General features: G+C 38.1%; 1 protein-coding gene across 3 annotated transcripts in view; it reads left to right on the top strand.

Moving 5' to 3' along the window:
* The window catches only part of AKT3 (AKT serine/threonine kinase 3), a 146992-nt gene that overhangs the window by 1194 nt on the left and 119738 nt on the right, over positions 1–26060 (top strand). For 2 of the 3 annotated variants that reach the window (XM_048937587.1, XM_048937588.1), the window contains exon 2: positions 10575–10729. In XM_048937587.1, coding sequence (XP_048793544.1) covers positions 10684–10729 — 46 coding nt within the window. In that variant the 5' untranslated portion in view covers positions 10575–10683. Of the gene's footprint in view, positions 1–457; positions 568–10574; positions 10730–26060 lie in introns of those variants that run through there. The other variant, XM_048937589.1, reaches the window with a different exon arrangement.

The following is a 26060-nucleotide window of genomic DNA, read 5'->3' as shown; positions in this document are numbered from 1 at the left end:
TTATTCTGTAATTATTGGTTGACCGCTGCTTGGATACAGCGACACGATCCCATCTTTGTTGTTATGACGATGTGCCTCAGGCCTGACTCACTGAGCTCCTGCCGAAGGAGTGTTATGCTCAGGGCTGGGATGCGCCAGGTACCTGCATCGCCAGCTCTCAGCTCGGAAAGAACTTGCAGCCGGCCCTTCTGCTGCAGCTGCCTGCTTGCTGCTCACCAAAACTTTGTAAACGGGCAGACACGTGTCCCCTTGTTTTGCATACAGAAGCCCTTATTTCCCAGGGCAGGAGGCACCCAGATGAGCTGGCTGAGCCTCAGGTGTCTGTGTGCTCTGGCAGGCTGCTGCATAGCAGTATGGATAGAATGAGATAGGGAGGAAAGCTTACCTGACGTTTTGAAGCGGGTGTGCTACTGAAGGGCAGCCTGTTCATTGGACTTTTTTTTTTTTTTTTCCATAGGAGTCGTCTTTGGGTTGACCCCAATATCTTTAATTGGATTGGATTGCTAATTATAGCCCATGTGTTTATATTTTAGTTGGCCACTAAGTCAAGTTCAAAGGAGATCTGAGGTAAACTGCAGAGAGGGGGAAAACTCTGTTTCCTAGAAAGCTTTGCCCCATACCTAGCAGCTCCCATTTCTCCAGTGGCACTGGTGGGGTGGGTGTGTGAGCATGGGGTGCTCATGATAGGACTGTCCCACTTGGGCAGTGCCCTCCTCTATCATTGCACACACAGACCATCAGCTTTGTAGGAACTGATGTTTCAGTGCCTCGCTCCCTCATTTGTTTGTAGTTTGAAGGAAGACGATACGTTGTTAAATAAAATACTGATGTTCCACGGGATGCCACTGAGAAATCTGAGAGATGCATGAGCTACAGCTTGTGTAGTGTCAAGGCTGATGGTACAGTAACTTGTATTAGAAAACAGTGTTGGCATTTTGACGCTGGAATGAATGCTTGGGGAAAGAATAGTGGTGAAGTTTTCTCTTTAGCCTAACCCCAAACCAGTGGAGCTCTGCCTTCTGTGTGTGAAGTGTTACCAGAGGCTGGAGCTCCACTTTGGCACAGTGTGTGCCTGAGGTTTCTACGTGAACTTGGGGCCTGCAGGTGGTTTTGGAATGCCTGCCACTGGATTCTCATACTTTGTGTGCATTTTCCCTACTACAAGAGTATATCAAATAGTCATTTCTTTATCCCAGAAATTTATTAATAAAGCTAAAGAGCTGAAAAGTAAGTTTGAAATACTCAGTTGTTTTCAGTGGTATGGCACCATTACTACAATGATTTGTGTCAAAACACATTCAAAATTTCTGTGCCATTATTGGTGTAAAAAATGCAGTTTCTATTTGGAGCACTTGATTGTCACTTCACATAGTGCTGTTGGTGAGGCAGAGAGGTGAGCCTGCGTGTGGCAGCCTGCCTTTACTCCAGCTGTGTGGTATGGCCCTGATGTCCCCTTGCACCTCTGGCTTTGTCTTGCTCCTGACTGTACTCCACACCGGGGAATGGGTGAACACTGAAGTAAGCTGAGCAAATACTTTGTTGTGCCGAACTTCCATCTCAATGTGCTCAGTGTGTAAATGGAGCTGCTTCAGCAGCAATGTGCCAGGCTGTACCTGCGTGTCCCGTGGGGTGTTGGTTGTCCCATGTGAGCTGGTGTCATGTGCCTGAAGCCCCTCTAAGAAAATGAACGTTCCATTCAACATGTGTGCTGCTCCCTTTGGCAGGAACAGTGAAGACTCAAAAAGAGTGGCGTAGTTAAAGGTGTGCATTTGTGAGTTTTATTTGACAGTACTTATGTGAAGTTTACCAACCTCTTATTGGTTCAAGTACTGTTTTTAGAAGAGAAGATACCCGATTTAAGCGCTCATTAAAATTACTTTGGAATATTAGGTTAATCTGTACCGCCTCTGGTTGTCGCTCTGTGGGGACATACCCAGTGAGAGCATCATGGTGGGCGTGGGGTTGCCAGTAGTGCTCAGTGTGTTGTGTGAGTATGCCTGGTGCCACAGGCTGTTCTTGGTAGAGCGGTGGCACCAGTTGGTCTCTGTGCAACAGGTGGGCTTGGTGGAGAAAAGACTATTTCCATAGGAAAAATTACACGGTGAATGGAAGAACTGGTTCAAAGCATCTAAAAAGTCTGAATTTCTCTGAACCAGAGGAATGAATAAAACAAAGAGGTAAATGATAAAAGACTGAATGAGAAAGTTCACATTTTAGTGTTTTGTACAGTGTAAAATCATCCTTAAAATTTTGGTTTGCGTTTTGTCCTGGATTGGTTGTATGATGAAGATTCAGGGCTGTCTGTGGAGAGAAAAATTGCAAACAAAACTAAAATTGGAGAGTGCAGCATTATATTGTTTGGCATTTTGTTCTTGTCCTGTAGCTCTAGATCAGCTTGAGGTGCAGCAACAGAAGTAGAGTAGTGTTGGGGCATGTGATGGATTTGGAACTGGTCCTTTTCATCATAAAACGTTATTGTCAGGGAGAGTAAGCATTTTTATCCTGTGCATATGAAGACTATTACTTTTGATCACTTAAAATGTTTCTTAGATTTTTCGTATTAGTTACATTAAATAACTTTGTACATCTTCAGTTCATCTTGGCCAATTCTCCTGCTTATGTTTATGCAGGTGTTTAGGGGCGAGTCCTATTGATTGAAAATGGTGTTAAGAACAAGCTGTCACTTGTGAATTTTTCTGAGATATCTTGACTAAAGAGCAGTGGTTATTTTCCAGTTCCTTTAAGAATGCAGCTAGGACCTCAGTGTCTCCTGTGTATGTCTGAATGACAGCACTCTTTGTCAGACCTTGCTGTGTTTAATGTGTGGTAAGGGAATTTGAATGCATCTTGCAGCAGAGGCAGGGATGAACAGCCTGATTCAGCTTTGCTGAGAATAGTGAAGGTCTTGCCTCTGGATTTTTGTAGCTGTGGAATGGCAGTGCCCAGCAGTCAAAAACCTTTCATAGAGCTGGCTTAACACTCCAAAGTGCAGAATTTCTCATCTGAATCTCAGCTGTCTAGAAAACAATTTCTACAAACAAAATCAGTTTTTGTTTTTCCCTGAGTGTTCAGCATGCTTCTTGAGATAGGTGATCGCTGCAAGTTGCCTAATCTATTTTTCTTGAAGTTGTTGTACCTTTTCCTATATGTATTGGTATATATAGGGGCAGAGAGTTAAAGTTGAACATGTGAGTTTCTCTTAATCGGTCTCTTCATATATCTCAAGAGATGACCTTCATCTGATAAAGATAGCATCTATTCCTATGTGTGCTCAAGCAGCAATATGCTTGTGAAAAACATATTCTTCATTTAAGGTTGTAGGGAATTCCTTCTGTACTTGGGAAATTCAGAGCTCAAGCTGGGGAGAATAGTGCTGTTTGAAGACAAGCAAGCAGATCCCAAAGTCTTAGGTTGGAAGTTGGAGTATGGTTATGTTCTGATCAGGGGCGGAATTAAACAGTTAATAAGTTCAGCAGCTTTGATGGATCTATGGGAAAGAATCACAAAGTTCAGCTCTATTTATGCAAACTAATTCAGTATTCAATTTGTACAATATCCACATTATAAATAAATCTTATTTCAAGAGTTTGAAAAAAAATAAGATGTTTCTTGCTAGATATATCTCTGAACTTTTTCCATCTTGAATATTAATAGTTGGAGAGCATATTTTTATTTCAGTGCTTTCCTTTCCTTGTTGCCTTCACATATTTCTGGCTTTTGTTATCTTCAGTGGTGGTGGCTTCAGCAGTGTGCTGGGAGCTGTGCACGTGCTGGGATGTTGGACTCCAGGAAACGCACTGTCTTACTTATGTTTAAACCTGGGAGTTCAATAAAGCTATTTTGTATCTCTTAAAGATACCTTTTAAAATACCTCAGAAAGATCAGGAATTATTGAATTCTGTGAGCTTTTGAAAAGTCAGTAACCTGTTTTGGAGTATTATGAACAGAAATCTAATTTTAGTTTGTTTTCATAATATGGAACTTGACTTTGGTGTTGCTTGGTTGCTAGAATCGTTACTCGGCTATTTTTTTAAAGGGTGAAGGAACTTTGACTTAAAAAGGCAAGAAGTAGTATTCCTGTGTTAATCCTCAGCGAGTGCAGCTTATTACATTTATACTGAAGTGTTGATTGGAATGTGATGGTCAGCTATGGCACCTAACTCATCCTCAGTTGAAGTTTCAAACTCTCCCCACCTCCTTGTCTGACAAACTTTTCCCTTGACGCTTAGCTTTAGCCCTCCCTTCATGTTTTCTGCTTTAAATATTTTCTTTGGTTGGATTTCAGACCCGTGTTCTCATACCTTTCTTGTACATTTTCTCACTCACCTTCTGTCATTTTCAGTTATTGTTTTCTGTGGCTGGAGGGGAGAAAAGGATTTAAAGTGTTCTTGTCAATAAAAGCAGGGCAAAACAATGGGTTGTTAATGTTTCACGTGGGATTCTAGAGAAACAATTTAGTTACTTTTAGAAACTTCCTTTATACCTTGATAAACAAAGACAGGGGTGGGTTTGTTCACCTTACTTTAATTATACCTTTGTCCCTTAAAATAACTTATTTTGTCATTATAACATGAGAAGGAATGCAGAATTGTAGTTTCTGTGCAGATAAAATTACTCGGTTACAAAATCTAAATAAAACACATAACTTGTGCATTAATGCTTCACTGTGCCTGTAATCTCTTAACCAAGCTTATCCAAGCATTTATGAATTACGTGCAGCTTTTTGGAAGTGAAAACACAGAGAATATTTTCAATTAAAAACAAAACAAACATGTAAGTGTGCTTGAGGAAGACCCATTTGTCTTTTCCGTTCTTTTTTCTTACCACAAAGTGTAAAAATTGCCATTTGTATGTCATCCTTCTCCTAATTCCAAGTCAAGGCTTACGAAGTATGTGTGTCAGGAATAAATTGTTGATGCCAATATTCTTAACAGCACTGAGACTTTTAGTACAAGTTGTATTTAAAAATGGTTTGAATGTCAATCATAGAGATATATTAGAGATTTTTTAAAGATTTGTTTTAAAATTCGTTAAGTACTATCATTTATACTTTGAAATTATTTAAAGGCATGCTAAATTTCTTAATTGTGCATGCAGTTAAGATTTTGTAAATTTAGAATGCATTCGCTTTTATACTGTTTGGTTTTGTTTTTGCTTTAAATGGAAACCAGTTATTGTTTTGTTTGGTGTTGTGTTTGTTTTGTTTTGTTTGTTTATATGTTAGTTCTAATAAGTTGAACAAATAGTAAGTAGTGTCTACCCACAGGTTCCTTTTTCTCAGCCTAAGCAGTGGCAGAATTCAAATCATTCAGTTCTCCTGAGAGAAAAGAGGGTCATAATGTGACTGTACTGCTTTTGAAGTGTAACCAAAATTCTGGGATGTGTAGTTCATAGAAGCCTGTAGAAATACTTGGTATCTTTTAGAGAAATCACTGAATCGGATGTGATTCTTCCAGTAGTATTACAGGTTAATTTAATTTAGAAGTTTTTGTAGTAATCTCTGTTCTGCAGCACAATCTTCTGTGTGATTTTTGATGCTATGCAATATATCTTCTAATTGTTTGACCAGATTATTAGATAACAACTTGGGTAGGGGAAGAGGATATGCATGCATTTTTCATACTAATGAAACTTGGATCTCAACATCAAATCCTAAAGAGAGTTCTGTTTTTAGTTTAGATCCTTTTAATTTCTTGCTCTGTGATTGCAGTGAGTATTGGAAACTACTGCAGTCTGTTTGGTTGTGTCGGAGCATTCAAACCGAGTTCTGAGAAAGCCTCTTAAGAATGTGATCTGCTGGTAGAAAAAAAAATGCCCCCAAAGCAGAGAAACAAACATGGGGGGTGATGACAGTCACTGGACTAGAGGATGACTGATCTGCCTTTTTTTGTTATGTTTTGTCTGTGCAAAGCACATAATTTTCCAGTGTACCTTTCTGAGAAATGAGATTTGGCTCTGCTTACACTGAAGAGCAAGGAATCTCAGTGAGTCAGGCAGAGTGAATCAGAAAGATTCACTTTTTGATTTCCCCTCCCACCAAGCACTGTGTTTAACAAATGGTTACATGTAAAAAGGGAAAATAGTAGTTCCCTTGTATGTTATGAGAGGGGTGCGAGTGGTACAGGCAGATTAGGGATAGTCACTGGGAGAGGTGAAGCTGATTCTGTTGGTGTTCCCTGTGGTAGCTTAAGTTGGTAAATGTGAGAGTATCTGTTTATTCTCAGCTCCAAAATTGTTGAAAGTAGAAGCTTGTGTTTATGAAAGTTCTTACAACAGAGACCTGAATCATACAATTTGCAGTGAATTTATGGGCACTGTCTTCTGTACTCAGCTGTCTCTTGTCACTGGGGAAATGGGAGGATGCCCAGATTCCAAGGGAGTGTTGTCTGCTCTTACGAGTCTCAATGATTACTCACTTGCACATAGTAGTTGTTAAGCGTAGACCTGAATCGCTGTTCTTGCTCCTTTCTGCCTGGGATGAAAAGGTGTTGTTTTTTCACCATGCTTGGGAAAACCATGGGTCTCAGTTGGATCTGCCGCGTGTAGAAGTGTCTGCTTGACTTTTGTTGAAGATGTCCTTGCAGCCCTAAAAGCTAGAAACTTAAAGTGAAGCAGTAGCTCTTTAGAAGTGTGCTGAATTGGTTTCTGTAACGAGGTAAAAGTGGCTTAATAGCTTTCCAGTGAAGATAGGAAAAATCCTCATCATTTTTTACCAGATGCTAAGAATGATGCACTTTTTGTGCATAACTGGTCATGACTGAGTAAATTGTCATATCTGCACCATAAAACATGCAGACAGTAAGGTTTTTTTTTAATGTAGAAGTGACTGATACAATCTGCAAGATAAAATGTTCTTGGAATTGCATCTTCTAAGAGTTTTGTTTGATAAAGTTGAAAAAAAACCCCACTCAACAATTCAACCTGTTCTTCAGTTGCTAGAACATGAATTTTACACAAGTTAAGTTTTTCCCTGTAGAAGCGGCTGGAGTGCAAAAAACCTTCAGGTTCAGCTCTTAAACATTTTTCCCCCATGTCTGTGGGTTCATCCTGTAGCAACAGGGGAAACTGTAGAATTTATAACAGCTCTTCATCAGGAGAGCAGATTTGGTGGCTAACAAGTATTGAAGTTCTATGCAGGCTGTGCAGCATTAACATTTCTGTAGCCTTTCTTGAAATAGTTGAACTATAGATGGAATGCTGTTTTCATATGAGAGTTCTTGTTCCATATGTTGTAGGAACTGCTTTATGTCTATAGAAATGCACCAGTACATCTTCAGCGAGATGTCTGTATGTTTATTTTTCATCCAGGTTACTTTTTGTCATTGTAGTAGGTAGTTTTTAAGAATCTGTTCTTCTAAATCTTTGCTGGATGACTTTCTGAGTAAGAGAATAGAGCTTTTAGAAAATCTAAAGGGAATTTAATAAGGGGTATTGCTAAAGATGCTTATAAATGGTTTCTTGAAAGTGCAGTGTGAATGCATAACCTTTATTTTCATTAGTCTTTTAATGCTTCAATTTATCTTCTACAACTTCCTATGTAATTCGGATTGACTTTCAATTACCAATTAAGGGAGCAATCTTTACAACCATTATGTCCACGTACAACTGTTGATAATTTTACTGAAGTTGTTCCTGGTAATACCGTGAAGCTAAACTGGAGATAATTCAGTTTTTTGTGTTTATCCAATTTTTGTATTTTGTTTTCTTTTCTTTGAAATTCAATATAGCAGTTCATGGGAATAGTAGAATGCAATCCTGCAAGTGTGCATTTGTGGTTATTGGGGCACTGGCTGACATAAAAATCAGTCACAGTTCAGACTTTGATTAAATAATACTAGCTTAATCATGATTGCTGGTAAGTAGGGAACTTTAAGCATAGATTAATTCATTAAAACTGGGTCTCTGCTGAAATTGTGGACTTTATGATCCGTTTGTGGACAGACAAGATCATGGCTACTTAGTGTAGAAGTTCATTCCTTACAGCTTGGTCTCTACCAATAAAAATAAATGATTGCACTTTGCATAAGAGCACGCTGACGTTGGGAAGTGCGTTGAAGTGGCTGGAAGGGTAAAACAAATGGCAGTGCATGCCACCCCAAGCTAAATACTTTACTTATTTTGTTCTTATAGTTGAAAAAAGTGCCACCTCATGTCTTAAAGAATGCATGGAATGTCTTCTAGGAAAGCCGTACTGAAGTTGGATACTGGGATGTGAATGTGCTTATCATAGAATCGTAGAATGGCCTGGGTTGAAAAGGACCTCAGAGGTCATCTAGTTTCAACCTCTCTACCATAGGCAGGGTTGTCAACCACTACGCATGCCTACATGTGCATTGCATTGCAGCTGTTTGTTTGTATGTCGCTGTTTTTTGACACTCAGTCCAGGTTTTGTGAAGGTGTGTGTGTTTGTGGAGGAGCTGACGCTGTGTTGCTGTCAGAACGGCAGAGCTGGGACCTGTGTCAATCCCGTGCCTCGCTCATTCAGATCTGTGCTGAGGCACAGCTGGCGGACTTGCTTATCACTGTGCTGAAGTGCACAAACAAAAGCTCTGATAGTGTGTGACCCAGAAAAAAAAGGCTCAGAATAGTGAGGTGAAAAGCTGTGGAAAGTCAGGTTGTGTTTTTTCTGCCATGCTGACATTCATAATACAAAGTGTAAACAGTTAGAGCTAAAGAGACAAATTAGCAGTAATGAAGCTGTCTCCTGTCCTTCCAAAACTTTGTATGTAGCTTTTCCTTTCAAATCTTAAGAAATCCTAAATCTATAAAAGTCCTAAAGCAGGGAGCAGTCATGTCAGTGGAGGTATCCAATGGTGTCCCTTTGCACACAGCATGTGGTGTTGGTGCACAGGGCTGCTCATTGCCTGCATTGGGCTGGGTGCTACATCTGCCAGTGCTGGGAAGGTGGCTCTGAGGTGCTGCCTTCTGTGCTGTTTAAACTTTGTGCTACTCATGGATTCAGCGCTGCGGTTTTTAATTTTAAGCAGCTGGATTTCAGCATGTTTAGAAGAACATAAACGAAAGCAAAACTGTGAAATGGATACCTCAGTATTTCTGAACTGTGCTGTACTGTGTTGTTATCGCTTGAAAAAAGTATTCATACCAAGGTTTATTGTGCACAGCACAGTATCCGTACAGAAGCAGCCTTCCATCTGGCTGCCGAGCGCTGCAAATACAGGTTTCAAATGATAAATAAGAAGTAAACTGCGTACGTTTAATGGTCAGTTTTTACTCTGTACTTGGCTGCATTAGGACAGCTTATTTCCCTATCTGTTCTCCAGTCATTCCTTGCACAGCTGCTTCTGGGACAACAGTTGTTTGTTTCTGTCATGCATTTACGTGTGTTGGTCAATAAACTGAACGAATGTGGCTGCGCTGCGTTTTGTAGTATTAAACTGGTCGTTCTGTTCTTGTTCCATGCCAGCAGCGTGCAAAGATGTGTTCCTGTGTGTACAGCTAGAGAAAGGTGTTCCTCCACCATCACAGAAATCCCTCTCCTTGGCATCTGACCCTTTTCTGGATTGATATTATGTGGGTGTTGCTGTTTACTTCAAAGGATGGAGGGAGAGGCAGTCTGCTGGCAAAAGGAAACCTCTCCTTCCCTCTGACTTCTCTTCCTGTTTGGTTACAGTGCTGTTATCTCTTCTTTGCACTTAGCTGGTAGTCTCAGTGTGAGGTGTTTGGAAGGGGGGCTGTGCCTTTTGGGAGCAGCATGTCCTGTTGCAGGACGAGCCTCCCTTCTGCCTCTGTAAGTCAGGCTTTAGAGGGAGAGAGCACTCCTGGCACTGACTGTGTGAGAGCCCTCAGAGAATGCGCACTGCCTTTAATAAACTGAACAGCAGCTTTTCTGGGTTAGTTTGTGTTCCTAGAAAGTTGTTTTTCTATTCATTTACTTGTAGGCAAAGCTGGTTTTTAAAAACTTAAGGGATTTGTACTAGGTATCATATAGTTATAATGCTGTTTCTACTTTCATTGTATTTCTGTAGCCTTTACTATTTATTTATTTATTTTTAATTCAAGCTTTTAAAAAAATAATTGAATGGATGGCGAGTGGCTTAATACAGATTTTGACAGTTAAGCCTTAATGGATATGGTTATCATCATAAGTCTTTTCTTTTAAGTGCTTTTGCAGAATCTTTCATTCCATTTCTCTTTTGATATGATCGGTGTCTTCATAATAGAATCACTTACCCATTACATGGATTCTCACAAGTAGGGGAATGGTTAAAGATAGTGTGACTTCAAAGTTGGACCTGTGCAGAAGTACTGACTTTCATTTAACAGCATTCTGCAGTAGTACAAGAAATTTTATTGTGTGCGTTTTATAATAATGCCACATAACTTAAAATGTAACACACTTGGCTTCTGCTAGATGGGTGTTCATGAAAAGGTGTTCATGAAAAATGTCCTGTAAAACTAGAAATCTGACTCTGTTATATTCTTAATTAAAAGAAGAAAGGCAGACTTTTTAATATGAGCTCAGTCAGAGGAAGACATCAACAAAGAGTGTTTTGTTGACTGTCAAATGAGAAAAACAAAAAGACTTAAATTCTTTCTCTAATATTTCCTTCCAGGGTGACTCATCAATAGAAACTCCCAAGAGCAGCAGAAGAGAAGCCATACAGACAAGCTGATAACTCAAAGAAATACTCTTTTGAGTTGGGGGTTCAGAGTGGAGCCATCATGAGCGATGTTACCATTGTGAAGGAAGGCTGGGTTCAGAAGAGGGGTAAGTTCTACCTATTAATGCAAAGTTCTGACTTGTAGCTGTGTGTGTGCAGTGGCATTGTACAGTTATACTGTGAGCGTTCTTGATTTATCTTCTGGTCTGCAGCAAGCTAATCTGACCATATGGAATTAACGGCCATTAAGACCTGGGTCTTGTTAATACTTAACCCTCAGAATTGCCCCTGTTTATGTGGGTAACTGTGACAGTAAGGAGGTAGCTGGTCTCGGTAATTTCCACTTAACCTTGCTGCTGCAGCTCCTGTCATTCCTGTATCAGACTAAATATGCAGTGGTGGCAGCTGTAAGTGGGAATAGAGGTGCGCAGTTGGAGGTTGTGTAGAAACAGTTGTGGATGCAGTACTTTGCGTAAAACTCAATGGATGCCAAAATGTGGCTCAGCTGATATTACTTACTCAAGTACTCCCCATAAAATCAATCTATTACTTGTGTAAAGCTGAATGTATACCTAATTGCTCTGCAGACCTGGAAGCCATATGATTAAAGAATATGTTCCTAATTATAAGCCAGTCTAAAGCAGTATTTTTTCTTACACTCAATTCCTGTAAATTCTTGAGATGTCATTTTATGATCTGTCACTGCGCGATCTGGAATTTTGGGATGGTTGCCGTATGTTGGGCTTTGAATGGGAAACCTCTGGAAACACCTGGCATTCGTATCAAGTAATGAACTTAGAACGAAATCTGTGCTTTGTGGTGCTTTGCTTGGGGTTGTTGTTGTGCATGTGATTATTTCCAAAAGAAGATCATCTCTCTTGCAGAGAGAAGGAGATCTGTATTAAAGAGGAATGCATACCGGTTCTATCCCAGAAGTATTTAGATGTGAATAGTATGAATAAAATGGCTCTTTAATTTACATAGAAATGCTTTGTTTCATTAGCAGTGTGCAAAGACAAAGATCATTATTAGCTTTCTTATTGCAGATTGACATTAAATGTTAAAGAAGCCAAGAGAATTGTGGAAAAAAAGTTTATTATCCTGTAATTACTCCTGCATAATTGTATTGCAGTATTTCATTATGGGTATTGAAGATGAAAATTAGCTAAATGGCATGAAGCTTGAGGCCTGCTTCCTGTTTTGTAGTATTATACTTATGTATTTAACAAACCAAATTTTGCAAGGCTAGAATTATTTTAAAATTTTGAATTCTTCCTTCCCATCTTCTTGCTTGCTCTATTTGGATATCTCATTTCATTTTCTGTTTATTTCTTGTAATTTCAAGCCTATTAGGATATGATTGGATTGATCGATCTTTTTCATTCAAGCCCAATAGCAACTCTGATATGTATTAAACAGGGTCCCAGAAAGGACTGTGGTTTTATATAGTGAAATTAAGTGTCATACTGAGCATTTGAAAATTTGAAGTGTAAAACAAAGGTTCTCCTTCTCATGCTGCTATCAATTAGAGAAAAGCCTACTGAATTTTACATTTTGTTAGTTTTATTGTTTTGTTTTCAAATTAAAAACATTTTATGACATTCATTTTTCCTCATTTTAATGAACTTGCAGCAAATGTATGGTTGTTTTTTTCCTTCTTGCTCTAGGTGGTTTTTTTTTGTTTGTTTGTTTTTTTAATTTGCTCCTATTTCCTTATTTTTCTGTGTCTGACTTGTTCTGCTGATGGATTCAATTTTTTTTTTTTTTTTCTGAAAACAGAGTGAAGTGCAGTTTTATGATGTCAAAAATTTGTAACCATTCGCTTCAGGACTTATACATTTCATGTAATTACAGATTCTACCCAGGCTTTGCTTTGGAGTCAGAGTTGCTAAGCTAAATATTGCCAAGGAAAAGTTAAGCTAAACTTAGTCTCTGTTGTGAAAGTTGGGATTTCCCTGTGCTCAGTAGACACCTGACCAGCTGAATATTCTCTCTCTGTACCAAGAAGCATCATGGGACTGGGTAAAGCAGCACTGCTTCTTCAAGCTTTAATGCAATTACAGTTTTTAAAGTGGGTTTTCTAATCGTTCCCACTTGACAGCTACTGAGCAGTTTGAGCTACGTAGAGCAGTTTGATATGTACATGCTAGGTTCCTCCTGGAGGAAATCAAACATGGAATCTCCTCTCTGTGTACGTACTGCGTGGATTTCAGCCTCCAGCTGGGGAATGACCATACAAACCCAACAGCTTACAGCTGGTACTTTGAACAGTTGTAAGCTATGTGGATGGTACAACATTCCTTCTGAGGCACCAGACTGAATTTAACTTGAAATAGAACTCATAAACTCTATACACTGTAAAAGCTGGGGCCTGGGCACCAAGTGCTTCAATTGACTGATCTGGTTTTATTATGCCAAATTGCTTGGTTCTGTGAATATAGCCTAGGGCTTTTAAAAATGGTTCCCTTCAACAGTCAGGGAAGTTTGTGGTACAGGAAAAAAAGCAGAGCAATCTTTTGCTGCAATTCAGAACCTAGTCAAGAAGTATGAGGGTGATGATAGAACTGGGATGAAGCAGAGTTCCAAAGAGCCAGCTAATCAGAGGCTGTTACAGAAGGGAGGTAAAGGAACTGATTATTGGAATGAGAGGGGAGGACTGATAGTTGAGCTGAGGATCTCTCTCCATGCTGAGATTGAGATAGAAAGATGCTGAGGAGTAGAGGGTCTGTTTTGTTAGTGCAGCGTATTGTGATTCTTAATGGCTGTGAAATGCACTGAGAAAATATTTGCTTAATTATCCTTCCCACTGTATCCCTGTTAGGAATAGAGGGCTGATATGCCTGTATGTATGTTTGCAAGTCTTTATATCTGCTCTTGAGCACAGAGTCAGTATGATTCCACATTTCTGGCTTCAACGTGCTGTTGTGCAGTGTATGTTTAAGTGACCAAGCTATTACAATATTCCTATTTTAAAATCACTCAGCACTCAAAGTAAGAAATACCAGAATTAAGTTTATTTAATTAAAGATGATCATACTTGGATTTGAATAGTCTTTACAAGCAGGTGTTTCAGTGTGGTGAGAGTAGATGATACTGAGAGAAGTTAAGCTGAAGGTTGTACCTGAATGCTTATACTGGCAGAAGTGACAAGCTGGAAATGAGAATTTCAGATTGTGTATGGATTGAAAGCCAGGAGAAAGCAAAGTCTGAGAAGCTCAGTTAACCTCAGCAGAGGTCAGAGCCCATGCAGTATGTGAAAGGAGATCCTGAGGCGCAGGGGCTGGACCTGCCTCAGCAAGTGATGCGGTCCAGTGAGAGCAGATGCAGAGACTGCAGTACTTAGTGATGAGGACCTGGTACCTACCTGCACTCACAGCATTTGCAAGCGAAGTGGGTTTGGTCTGGTTTCTGTCTGTTTCTGTGCCCCATTAAAGCAGTGGTAGAGCTCCAGAGCACATCTCGTAGTTCGCTTTCATCTGAAAGAAACCAGATTTGTGCACTCCAGGACTGCTTCGTTCAGCAAACAAAAGTGCATTAGCCAGAGTGATAGGAAGATTTGTTGCTAGAGTGCTCTCCTTATCTGAGCTAAAGTACTAGTGCAGACTTACCCTGCGGGACATCAGAACTTGTCTGAGCAAGATCCAAATGTATGACATGAATGGTTTTTGGATGTGGTGCTTAGTAGCTGCTACTCAGTCAAGAGTGCAGTGAGAATGCATTTTGTGCACATGATCTTACAATTGTAGGTAACTTGCTGCCTCAGATCAAGTCCTTAGAACCAAGCATCTCATAGCCTTATGTTCCTGTGCTGCTGGGAAGATAGTCTTGCAATGTAATGGTTGAGTATGCTTTGTTTCAGAGAGGATAATCATTTTCCTTTCTTCCCTCTGTTCTCCAGTCATTCCTGTAGCCAGAATAGAAAAATGTTGTGTTGTCTACTTTTGTGATTGTCCTTTTTAGATGGCACCAACTTTCTTTCCTTCTAATGCATAGAGGTGAGAGGGACATGGTCTTAACTGAGAACCTGAAATAGACTGATTCAAACCTTGCTGCTGATTTGCAGAACACGATGTTTATGCAGTTAGTGTAAGGACTCTGCAGTAATTGCTGAAATTACTTCTACATTTTGGCTTTGCTTATAAGCACAATGTTTTGCTGAGCGTCTTTTCAAATTATTGTAAGATTTAGTCAATTTTAATTTTACTGAACGCAAATTGAATGTCTTGCTGAGTGGGGATATATTCTGAATATATCAGTTTGGAAACAGCTGTTTTTTCAAATGGATGAACTTGCTTAGTCTGATTGGAGCATATCATTATGAAAGAGGTTTTTATGCATATAATTCAGGTGGTTTGTTTCTTTTTCTTTAAAGCTAGTTTCTCGTGTTGTGGGGTTGACCTCGTCTGTGGTCTATAATAGTCACAACCATTAGGATTAGATTTAACAATCGTTAATAACTATGCCTAATTGCAACCTAATTTCTTTATATACAACCTGTGCTCAAGATTTCAATTAGTTTAAACATGGGAAAAGTTTTAAACATCTATGTTACCGTGTTATTAAAAGATCATTTGGGACTAAGGAAAAATTGACACAGTTTTAAATTGAACATGTCAGATAATGTGTGTGTCTGTGTTGAAAGAGTAAAGGTTTTCTGTTTGAGGAGAGTAGACCCAATGTGGATTACATAACTAAATGGCTAAATCATTACTTAAAAACAAAATGTTGTCTAAGTCTGTACTTCTGTACTTCACTTACCAGATGTCTGTTGGGCTTCTACATTCAGGTGTGTTAAATGAGATAATGCTGTTTGTTGTGGTCATCTTTACATTCTTTATTATTATATTTTTTTATGCAGATTATGTGAAATAGATAATGCATACTGAGGTGACATTAATCATTGTGTCTCTTGTCCTCTCCTTATCTTGCAACGCTTGCACAGTACAGCAAAACTTGTGGATGAGTTTTACAGAGAGGGAGCTGGAGTATAAAGCTGCACTAATTTAACCGTGATAACTTAAGGCATTTGGTATAATGAGATGGAGGTTAAAAAAAAAAGATGTTATGAAACTTTCCTGTAACTCCTTCAATAAGTGTATCATTTGAAATACTTTAATATCTTTTTCATTCAGATATTATTTATTTATGAAAATATATAGCTTTTCGTAACTTATTGGTATCCAGAGTAGAATCACCTGAAGTAGAATTAGCATTTCTAGCCTCATAGAGATTACAGAGTAAGATCTGTTTGATTTATTATGATGAGATTAATACAGCTGCCAGTTTGTTCTCATTTCTGTAGTTCAAGACAAGATGCAGAGATAATGGGATAAGAAATAAACATGTGGAAAATATTTTGTGGTATTATATCTGTGTTATAATGGACATTAGGTTTTGCAGTGGAACCAAGCCCAAGAAGATGTTAATTTTGGAAATACTTGCTGGAGCTTGAATTCTTGTGGTATGTTTTTTTAGGGTGGGGGCAGGAATGCCTTGATTGAAAAAATAATCTTAGAAGTTATGGTACTAATTGACTGTTATTCACAACCTGTCAGAAATCTTGTTTGCAGATTGTCTGAGTTATTTGAGTAGTTTAACACACCTCTAACAAAGACAAATTTAAATAGACCGTCTTGAACATCTGCTGCAGAAAGTAGAAAAAATTTAAGCCATTTTCTAATTGTTCTAGCAAATGGTAGTTTAAGGTGAAGTCATCATCACTGATGAACCACTTGAAGCTAAACAAGTTGTTGAAGTTCCATTAAAGCATTACATAGAAGTTAAAGAGTCAGTGAATGTAGAAGGTGGCTTTGAGGAACTGACCAAAACAGAGAAGAAATGACAATAAAAGCTTTATTATATAAATGTTTATACATCTAAATTACAATATTTTTTTATGTTCTCAAATAGATATTTTTACATCATTCACTCAGTTCAAAAATGGATCTGTAATGTTGCTTGCAGTACTTTGCTTCCACATCCACCCTGAACAGGGAGCTGAGTATGTATGCAGAGGCTGTTTTCCTGCAGCTACTGGCACAGGAAAGGGGCCCTCCATGCCCTCCTCCCTGACCCTTTCACTTTTCATTTGAGTGCCAAGTTCTTCTTTTTGGGAATAATCATAATCTTTTTAACCTCACTTCTCCCTGACAGAAGGTCAGAGCCACATGAAAGTCTGAAACTTGATGTATATAAGATGAGGGTGGGATAAATAACTATTTATTCCAGGTACTTTTTAGGTTGTAAATTTGTGAGTGTTGCTTTATCAACCCTTTAGCTTGGATTAATATAAGTTTCTACACGTAAAAGCACTATGCTATAGTAGCTGAAGCCTGAGACACAATCAAGAAGCACAAAGTAGTTCCAACAGTCCCAATATTTTTTCCTCTTCATTGTATTTGCTGAATGCTAGCATAGGTAATACAGACATGCTTGATATCTGATTTTGTTTCAATTTGTATTGTGATATGGCCTTTCCCCTATTCTAAATGTTTGTATAATTGTGATTCTGATTGATATCTGATAAAAATGACATTTGTCTAGAACTGTGTTGTAGATAGCAGTGTTCTGTGTGTGTTCTTTAATTGAATATGTTTATTCTCATCACAACTGTGTTGGATAGAAAATGCAGTAATACGTTAGAGGGAAAAAGGTGTTATGTCTGTGTTAATAGGATTTTATTAGAGTATAACATTCACCGGAGTATCAGCATATTTGACTTTGATGCTGTTGATTGTCAGATATTTGTTTTCTTGAAAGGGGGTTGAGAGCCTCAATATCCCAAGGGTATCCCTGTTATTACCACTTTTCCAGTGGCTTGCTTCTGGTGCTTATCATTTTAGTCTTTGGGATAGGGGGGGAAAAAAAGGAAGACGTCATTTGGCCTTTCACATGTTCTGAGATTTATGGTGCAAAAGTGCTTCTACTATTGCTAAGAACAGCAGATTGCTTGTTACACAGGAAGACACCTAGGCAGTGGTCTTTGGAATGTTTCAGGCAAATTGGAATTGAATTTTCTTGTATGTCTATTCTAGTTCCTATGTAGTGATTGCTGCCTTATTGTCTGTGTTCTGAGTGGTTTTTCCAGTCACTCTTATTCCTACCAGTTTGTTACCCATGAGGGCAGTTCTTTCCAAGAGACAAGGTTAATGTTCTGTTGCAGGGACTGGAAGGCAAGGTGCTGACAATTCATTGTCCTTGTCCTACTCACAGCCTTTCTGGCCTGGCTGTGCTGTGTGATGAAATTATACTGTTTGGGAAGAGTTGAAGGAACTGTTTCTCAAATACAAACTTTTTTTTTTTTTTTTTTTTTAAAAAAAAGCTTAAGTAGTAATTCTTATAATACTTTTGGCATTCTGTAATCTGTTGATTGAACTTAAATCTCCTTGTGTTTATGTCACTTTCACATTAAATATTTTAACATTGTAATGACAACTTGCTCACAATATTAGAGTTTTTGGTCTCTAAGAAGTCATCTTCCCTCACTCTACCTATTTGCCAGTCTGACCAATAAGTACATGCCAAACCTACTTTTGTTTCAGAGGCAATCCACATATCCTGCTCACCTCAGCTGTGCTGATCAGCTTATGCCTCTGTGGGCTGTAATTGTCAGAAACGTTAATAAGGTCAAGAACTGACTCAAAATTAGGTCCTGAGGGTGTTTTAGGGCTGGGTGGAGAAGTCAAAGGTGTAGGGCACAAATACAGAAGAAACAGCTGAAACTGCAAAATGAGATGCTGAAAAATCAGATTTGGGAGGAGATTGGGCTAGTGATCATTGAAAGAATGAATGAAAGATGGAGGACAAGGGAAGAAGGTTTTGTAACCAATGAAGTGCTATCTTGATTGCTTTTCCTTCTTCCAGAGGAGCTGTTGACCCTTTGTGAACATCTGTGCAATCTATTGGCAAAATGAGAGGTTTTCTTCCCCAGCAAATATGGAAAGAAGGTGGTGGCAGTGCCCAGGACTTAAACATGATGATAACTGACTGATCTTTTCTCAAAGTGCAAGCAAAACTGTTGTTCTGACCTTACTTGACTTGTGTGGGAATGATTTCCTGGAGTGGACTTCGACTAGTATCTTATATAGCACAGCATAGTCAAAAACTGCCTGAATGTGGTCTGGGACTACCTGACTGAGCAGGTGCTTGGACCAAATGACCTCCACAGGTCCCTTCCCACCTCAGGTGTGCTGTGATTCTGTGAATGTGATGAGTGGAGCTTAGATTTTGATATGCATACTGTGCACGTTTCCAGTGCTTTGGTTTGGACTCATTGTCATGCCTATTCATGGGCTGAATGCCTTGTAGCAGTGGGAATGTGTTAGGCACAGTCGCAGTGTAAGCCAAAACTTGTAATAGTTGATAATCGGGAGATTTGCTTCAGATATGTACTCCTTATCTGTAATGCAGATGTATCTTTACTCTCATTTTTTCCACCCCTCTTCAGTACCATCTTTAGCTGTGCCATAGGTGCTCTGTTGATTACTCTTCTTGCAAATCAGGGCAGAGTCTAGCTACATTACTTTGTAATTAGATCATTGTCTACAGTTTACCATAAATTCTGAATTTATTAATGTTCTTTATTGTAAGATTGCTTTCTTAAGGCTAACAGGAAAATAGGAAATCATTGTTTTGCATGTCAGCACACTGGTAAAAAATTACTTGTCCCTTTTCAAGACAGATTCAGAAGTTCACTTTTGAAAAGTTATGTGATTGTCTTCACAAGGGTACTTAATTACAATGTGATAGCATATTAACTATGGGAAATTAGAAAGTCCCCAATTTCATTTATTGTCAACATTTTTACCTTGAAATTCCAAATTATTTAATCTTCAATTGCGTTTGAACAGTTGAACTGTAAAAGATGTATTCACTTCCTACTGGTTTTCTGTTAGCAACATTGTCATGCTAAGAAAGTTACTGGATCCAAAATAGTTTTCACAGAGAGCTACTAACTAGCCTGAGATAATGAGAAACACACTCATGAGAAACTGGAGAGGGATCTTGTAGCTACTTTATACAAGTCCTTTGTGCTTTTGGCTGCGGTAAACTCAGGGACAACTATCTAACGAAGAAAGATGCGTAAGGTGGTAAATCATGTGAGGAATTGAGCCAGTGGTATCTTAAATTTGGTTCTCAGTATCATGAATTTTAATTTTTCTGAGCCAGTTTCCCTCAGTTAAAATGGAAATAATATTGCTGCTTCACCTCAGGGGCTTCTTGAATGTAAGTCTCGTAGTCTTCATGAAACAAGTGCTTCACATTACTGTATTCCTGCTTGTATAGAAAGTGCAATGAGCCTACCAGTAGTTGAAGTTAGCACGAAGGAGAAGCAATGGATGATTTTGTTTTCCTGACATTTTGCAGAGGAAGAGGTGAAATCTCTTAGGAGTGTACAAAGTGTAGTGTTTATAATTAGATGCAAAAAACCCCCAAACAAGCCAGTAGTCCCTTACCAGTTCTTAAGGTTCGGTGTTTTTGCCAGATGTCTTCCAGAGAGAATGGAGGACACTCCCAAAGAGCAATCCCCAGGAGAGGATTCCATAGGAACACGGTGCCATCTCTCCTACACTCTTCTGACCAAATGAAACTGCAGTTGTAGCAGTGGTTTAACTTTTACGTGGATGAAAATAGATACAAAACACTGTGGTTTTGTACAGCATAGATTGCTTTACTTTAAAACTAGCGTTCACTATGCTCACTTTCATATCATTATTCCAGGTTATGGATGCTGACTAATACGTTGGAAACTTTTCTGACCAAGTTTATTCTTATCTTGAGAAACAGCAGCAACTAGTGAATTTTAATTAGGATCCTGTGAACTTGCCCTTGATAGATGCAGTTCCATGTTTACTTGGAATGTGTATTAAGTGGAAGCTGTTTCTGAAATGGGGGAAGTGTCATGTCCTTTTCTTGCACTGTTGTGTTGGCACTTGTGTTCGTAACGGTCGCAGGGTGAATCATACCAGGAAATTTATCTGGCTGAAAACTAATCTATTTTTATTTTCTCAGCTAACTTTCAGATGGATTGTTTCCCTGGTCTGACTCACCGTGTAGCTGCACAAACAGTAGTGCTGGCACAATTGGGAATGAGCGACTGGAGGTGTGGAGGGGCAGAGCACGTCCCTTGTATTGACAGCCTGCACCTTCCCTTGCGTAAATTGGTTACAAAACTGCACCTAAAAATTAGGCTGGGACTACAACCAAGCTGCAGCACAATTATTTTGTATTTTGAGATTGTTTTCTCTCTGTAATTCCTGTCTAGGAAAGAGCCAGTGATTTAATGTCTGTGCTGATCCCAAACTTGATTTAATTAAAAAATGCTGCCAGGTGGTTAATTCCCATGGGTTTAAAGTTTTTGAACAAACAGTAACTTGTAAAAGAGTAGTGACTTGGCTAATGTCTGAAAAATTAAACAGTGCCTTAATCCAAGTGATACAGTAGCTTTGTAATCCTCTCTGATTTAGGGGCTTCATAAAAGGAATGTTTTTAAATAAAAAGCCACCCTTGCAGCAGAAGGACACCCCTCTGAGACTGTTGAATTTGTTGGTTTCTGGGTATTATTTGAGATGTAAAGCATACTTACTGTATTCTGACTTCACAATATGCATTCTGTGTTAGTAGACTATCAGTGAGACTTCAGATAATGTTAATTTTCAGACCTGTGAGTTTTTGCAGAGTTTGCAATATTCTGCAATGTGACTGCAACATTTAGTAAAGTTCCTTTAAAAGTATGTTGTGGCATAAATTCATTCTTTGTAAACCTTCTTCTGGTTTTGTTTGGTTATATAGCAAAATTTGGAGGAGGTTCAATATCTTTATGATTATATCATGCATGAAGAATATCTGTAAACATTTTTATTTAGGATCCCTTTGGATGTTTTTCCGTCACAGTCAAAGCTTTACACATTTCATTTACACCCTGTGGAACCAATGTTGGTACATAGGGTCTTATGCTGACGAACTTTTTCCACACTTTCCCCAGAGGGAAGAGGGAATGGTTCTGGTCGTAGTGCATTATTTCTGATTTGTAATAGCTGTGTAATGCATATTTATGTGTGAGCTTTTTTTTTCTTTCTTTTTTTTTTTTTTTTTCCTGTGCCAGACTCCAAAATGTCATTAATAGAGAATGCCACAAAAGTTGAGGGTATTGGTACTGTCAAATGTATTGATAAGGAAGGTTTAAATAATCTGTTGTAGATATGGAAATAATAATAAATACTCACCTTTGATAGTAAAATTTGACCCACTTAAAGATTGTGTTATAAAAATTTTAGTATTATCTTTATCTTTTTTTTAGTGGATTTTTTTTTAGGAATATAATGTAATATTTTTATATACTTATGTAGCTGTTGGTTTGATCTGAATTTATTATGTTTGCTTCTTAAAATGAATTTTCCCATAAGAGTTATCAAGTCACAACACCAGAACTGGGTGAAATAGGGGGGGGAGAAAAATGCTATTTTTATAGTGAGACAGCGTGATTGCAAAAGCATTGCTGTCTGAATGTCCATAGTGTGTCTGCCCTTTCCTTACCAAAGGAAAAATATCTTTGTAGTATACTGAGTTTTGTCAGAGAGAAAGTCGCAGGTCTTTATATTCAGTAACAAACATTGTCACTTGTGAAATGCCTCACAATAAGTGTTTGCATTTTTGCAGTAAATTATGATCCTGCATTGGAGGTTTAGCATATTAATAGCCTTTTCTTTCTTCCAGTCCACTTTGTTTCCTGAAAGCCAGCCGTGGCTGGTAGACTGTTGATGTCGGTATATCACAGCTGTATTGTAGGAGAAAGTTTAAAGTGATCAGATGCACAGTTTATAAGAAGATGACTTACCACAATCTCTTTGTTTTTCCAATCAACATATTTAAAAATGCTCCAAATATCTTGTTTTCTTTAGAGTTCTTTGAAAATCTGTTCGTATTTCTTTGGGTGTGCATATTTTTTTTAAATACAAAGCAAGAAATGAATCAACTTGCTAACGTTTTAGTCTTCTCAAAATAAAATACCAACAATTGCTGTCTGCTATAAAATGCAATGCATCGTAATCCAATGCTTGAAGAACACATTTTTAAATATTGTTTAGAGCATATTGTGCAAGAGGAGAATGGTGTTTAAAAATGTACCATCACCATAAATGTAGATGCTTGTAGTGTACATGAAGACTTACAGAGTTAAAATCAGAAAGATATGGCTATATCTGAAAATGCTAGTTTCTTTAAGTCCTCATTCACTGTGAGAAGTGGATCTTTTTCTCATTTTTAGCCATGTTGAGTGTGCCTTTTCAACTATAAATTAGTGTGAAGTTCTGTGGAGCCTGGGGCGTGGAGCAGACACTGACAGCAGAACAGATCTGGAGAACTTTCTAAGACGGTTGTGAGTGCAGTCACCAAGGAAATGGTCTTTATGCTCGTGCTATGCTGTGCTGAGCTTTTTTTTTCTGGGTGGGAAATATTCAGTAATGATTCCAGCTTCTACTGTAGTTAAAGATTTTGTTTCTGGTTTGAAATGATAAGAAGTGTTGTACAAATAATTTTCTTTTGGTTCCTACTGCAACTGCCATTACATTATTCTTGGTATAGAAGTCTGCCATTAGTTTGCTATGTTGTTCCCTTGGCCACAGTTGTGTGAACTTGGTTGAAGGAGTTGCAGGTGAATTTACTATTTTTGCAGAGTTCTGAGCAGCTGGTGGGCCTGACAGAGAGCAATTGATACAAATGGGAAGGATATAGAGCATGGAGACCTGTTTGAAAGATGTGTTGATTGGGCTGGGAAGGTGAGTATCTTTGGTATGAAAATCAAATAACCATTGCTAGATGCAGTAACATCACAAAAGGAAAAAAATAGAGAAAGTTTGGTGTGACCGTATTGTTTCTGAAAAAATATTGAATATTTATATTGGAGAAACTGATCATTTTTAATTAATTATGATGTCACGGGAAGTTTCCATAACAGAAAAATTACATGGTAATTGCAGTAACTCCTGAGATGAACGAGCATATATTTCAGTGACTGGAAAATGAAGTTAAATAGAAAAGTGCTCTTTTTCTTCACTGTTATTTATAAAATGGTATTATGTAATTACAGGAAAAAATCTAAGCAAATATAATTAATCCCTGGAAACTCCCAGCTCAAATACTACATTGAAAAGTGAAGGAATAAAAGAAGGAGGTAAATTTATCTATCTTGGTAATAAGGTGCCTGTCATCTGGGGATTCCAGTGCACGGCTACTGTTACAAATTGGCAAGGCAGCAGTTTCATTTACCAACTAAATAGGATGCGGTCGTGAAAAAAATCCATGCTTTAAAGACCAGAGTGTGAAACTTCAACTCGGATATTTCTTTCCATCTCAACATATGGATGTGAAAGCTGGAAATCTAACAAAGGTACAGACATCTAAATGCCTTTGAAAGCAAATGCCTTAGAAAAATACTACGTATTAAATGGAATGAATTTATAACAGATGCCAAGATTCATTAGACAGCTCAAAAACCCCTTGGCTCTAAAGTTATCCAGAAAAGAAGATGGAATTATCATCTGGAACATATGTTAAGAATGAAGCCAGAGCATCTGTCATGGAAAGCATGCCATTGGGCAGCTGGAGGAACAAGGAAAAAGCACCAACTGAAAAGAATCTCTGCATAGAACACCTAAGGTAAAAAAAAAAAAAAAAAAAAAAAAAAAGAAAAAAAAAAAAGAAAAAAAAAAGGAAAAAAAATAGAAAGGAAAAATGAGACCTCACAGTGGTTGCAGGAGGGGTGGCTGGAGACTTTTGGTTTGCTTTCTAGTTTGCTTTTATTTTTTTCAGTGCACATAAGCTGAAGGTTTTGAGTTGCTTTCTGTGAAAGTTGCAAAGGATCATTAAGGAACAAATATTAGAATTTAAAAGTACTGTCTATGTACAGTACTTAATTGTTATGTATTTTCATTTATTATAGAATTTGTATATACCTTTAGGTGTGACAAGAGAAATTAACAAATCTTTATGCCTTGCCCCTGGTTGGTTTGATCTGTGATAGAGCATCCAGAATTACGTGGATAGAAATCTGAGAACATTTGCTTTTGTTTCTTTGTGGTAGAACTACTTGTCACTTTCCTGGAGTTTCTGAGGTAGAAACTCTCTGCTAAACTGTCTTTTGACTTGCACTAGTATTACCTTTAATGTTAGCAAAATTTGTGCTGGAAGCACCTCAGGAGCATTGAAATTCCATAAAAGACTTCCAGTTGGAATGTAAGGTTTCAAATCTGTTGTCTGACTCTGTCTTTTGATCCCATGTTATGCAGAGCATTTCATTAAAATACAACAATCTGAATTAACTTTTTCCAAAGTAGGTATTCAGTACTGTGTTGGACTTGGTGGATTCCTTTCCTTTGTTGATGATGGTGTTTGTTTATATGTTTGTTTTGTTTTTCTTTCACTTCCCTTATGATTTATCAGGTAAAAGGGAAAGCTCTGTGCTCAGTCAAGTGGAGGTGCTTCCAAACAAATGTGTGTGATACAGCTTTTTAAAATTTGGTTTCTTTTTTTTTTTAACCTCACTGAATCAACTCACTAACACCCAACCTGACATATGGGTAGAGATGCTTCCTGTGAAAAATTTGAAAAATGCTTTCACCTTCTATATGCTGAAAATTCGAAATCGTGGCATTTCATAATGCTTTTGGAGCTGCTTAAGGTTTACCAGAAACAATTTTAAAATGTATGCATTTTAAATACAGAGAAATCCTATTTTATGAGCTTAAGTAGAGAGCCAAGAATCATGTAGTTCCACTTTGCAGGGTAACGAGTTTAGGCAAAGTGAATAGCTTCTGAAACATTTTCGAACGTGTATTGATAGCTACAGCTTTTCTGTTTCTTCCACTTACAATATAATAAATGTTACACTGAATATATTCCTTATTGCTTCATAAAGGTGAGAAATGCTTGCAAATGCAATTCAGCCACACTTAAAGGTTCAGCATTCTAAAAGTGTAATTAGTTTTTACTTTTCTTTTTAAAAATGTTTACGGAGTTTTTTCTAATTAATTCTACACGTTCAGAGTTGATAGAACAAAGCTTAGATGCCTTCTTCTCATTTGCAGGAGGTAAAGCATGTAGCTATTGACTGTGCTTCACAACCTATTTGGTCAAGTTTTTCTACTTAGTATTACAGACTTTACTGCTAATCTGTTGTGTAATTATTGCAGTTAGGACTGCAGATAAAACTCTGCTTAACTAAGCTTTATCAGAAGGCGTTCATTCTGCCAAATTCAGAGTTACCTTTGGCTGTGTTTTATGGAAAAATAAACTGAGAACACTCCTGAATATCTTTTCTCCTTTAGCTTTCATGATTCTTTACTCTTTTGCATGTTTGGAAATTTCTTTATATTCAGTTTGTAATAAAATACTTTCAGAACTACATTTAATGTGCTTAAAAGGCAGATCTCTGGAGTAAAT

This window comes from Lagopus muta, chromosome 2 (genome assembly GCF_023343835.1).
Source record: "Lagopus muta isolate bLagMut1 chromosome 2, bLagMut1 primary, whole genome shotgun sequence".
In the NCBI taxonomy this organism is placed as follows: Eukaryota; Metazoa; Chordata; class Aves; order Galliformes; family Phasianidae; genus Lagopus; species Lagopus muta.
This window is presented reverse-complemented; position numbering and strand designations above follow the sequence as displayed.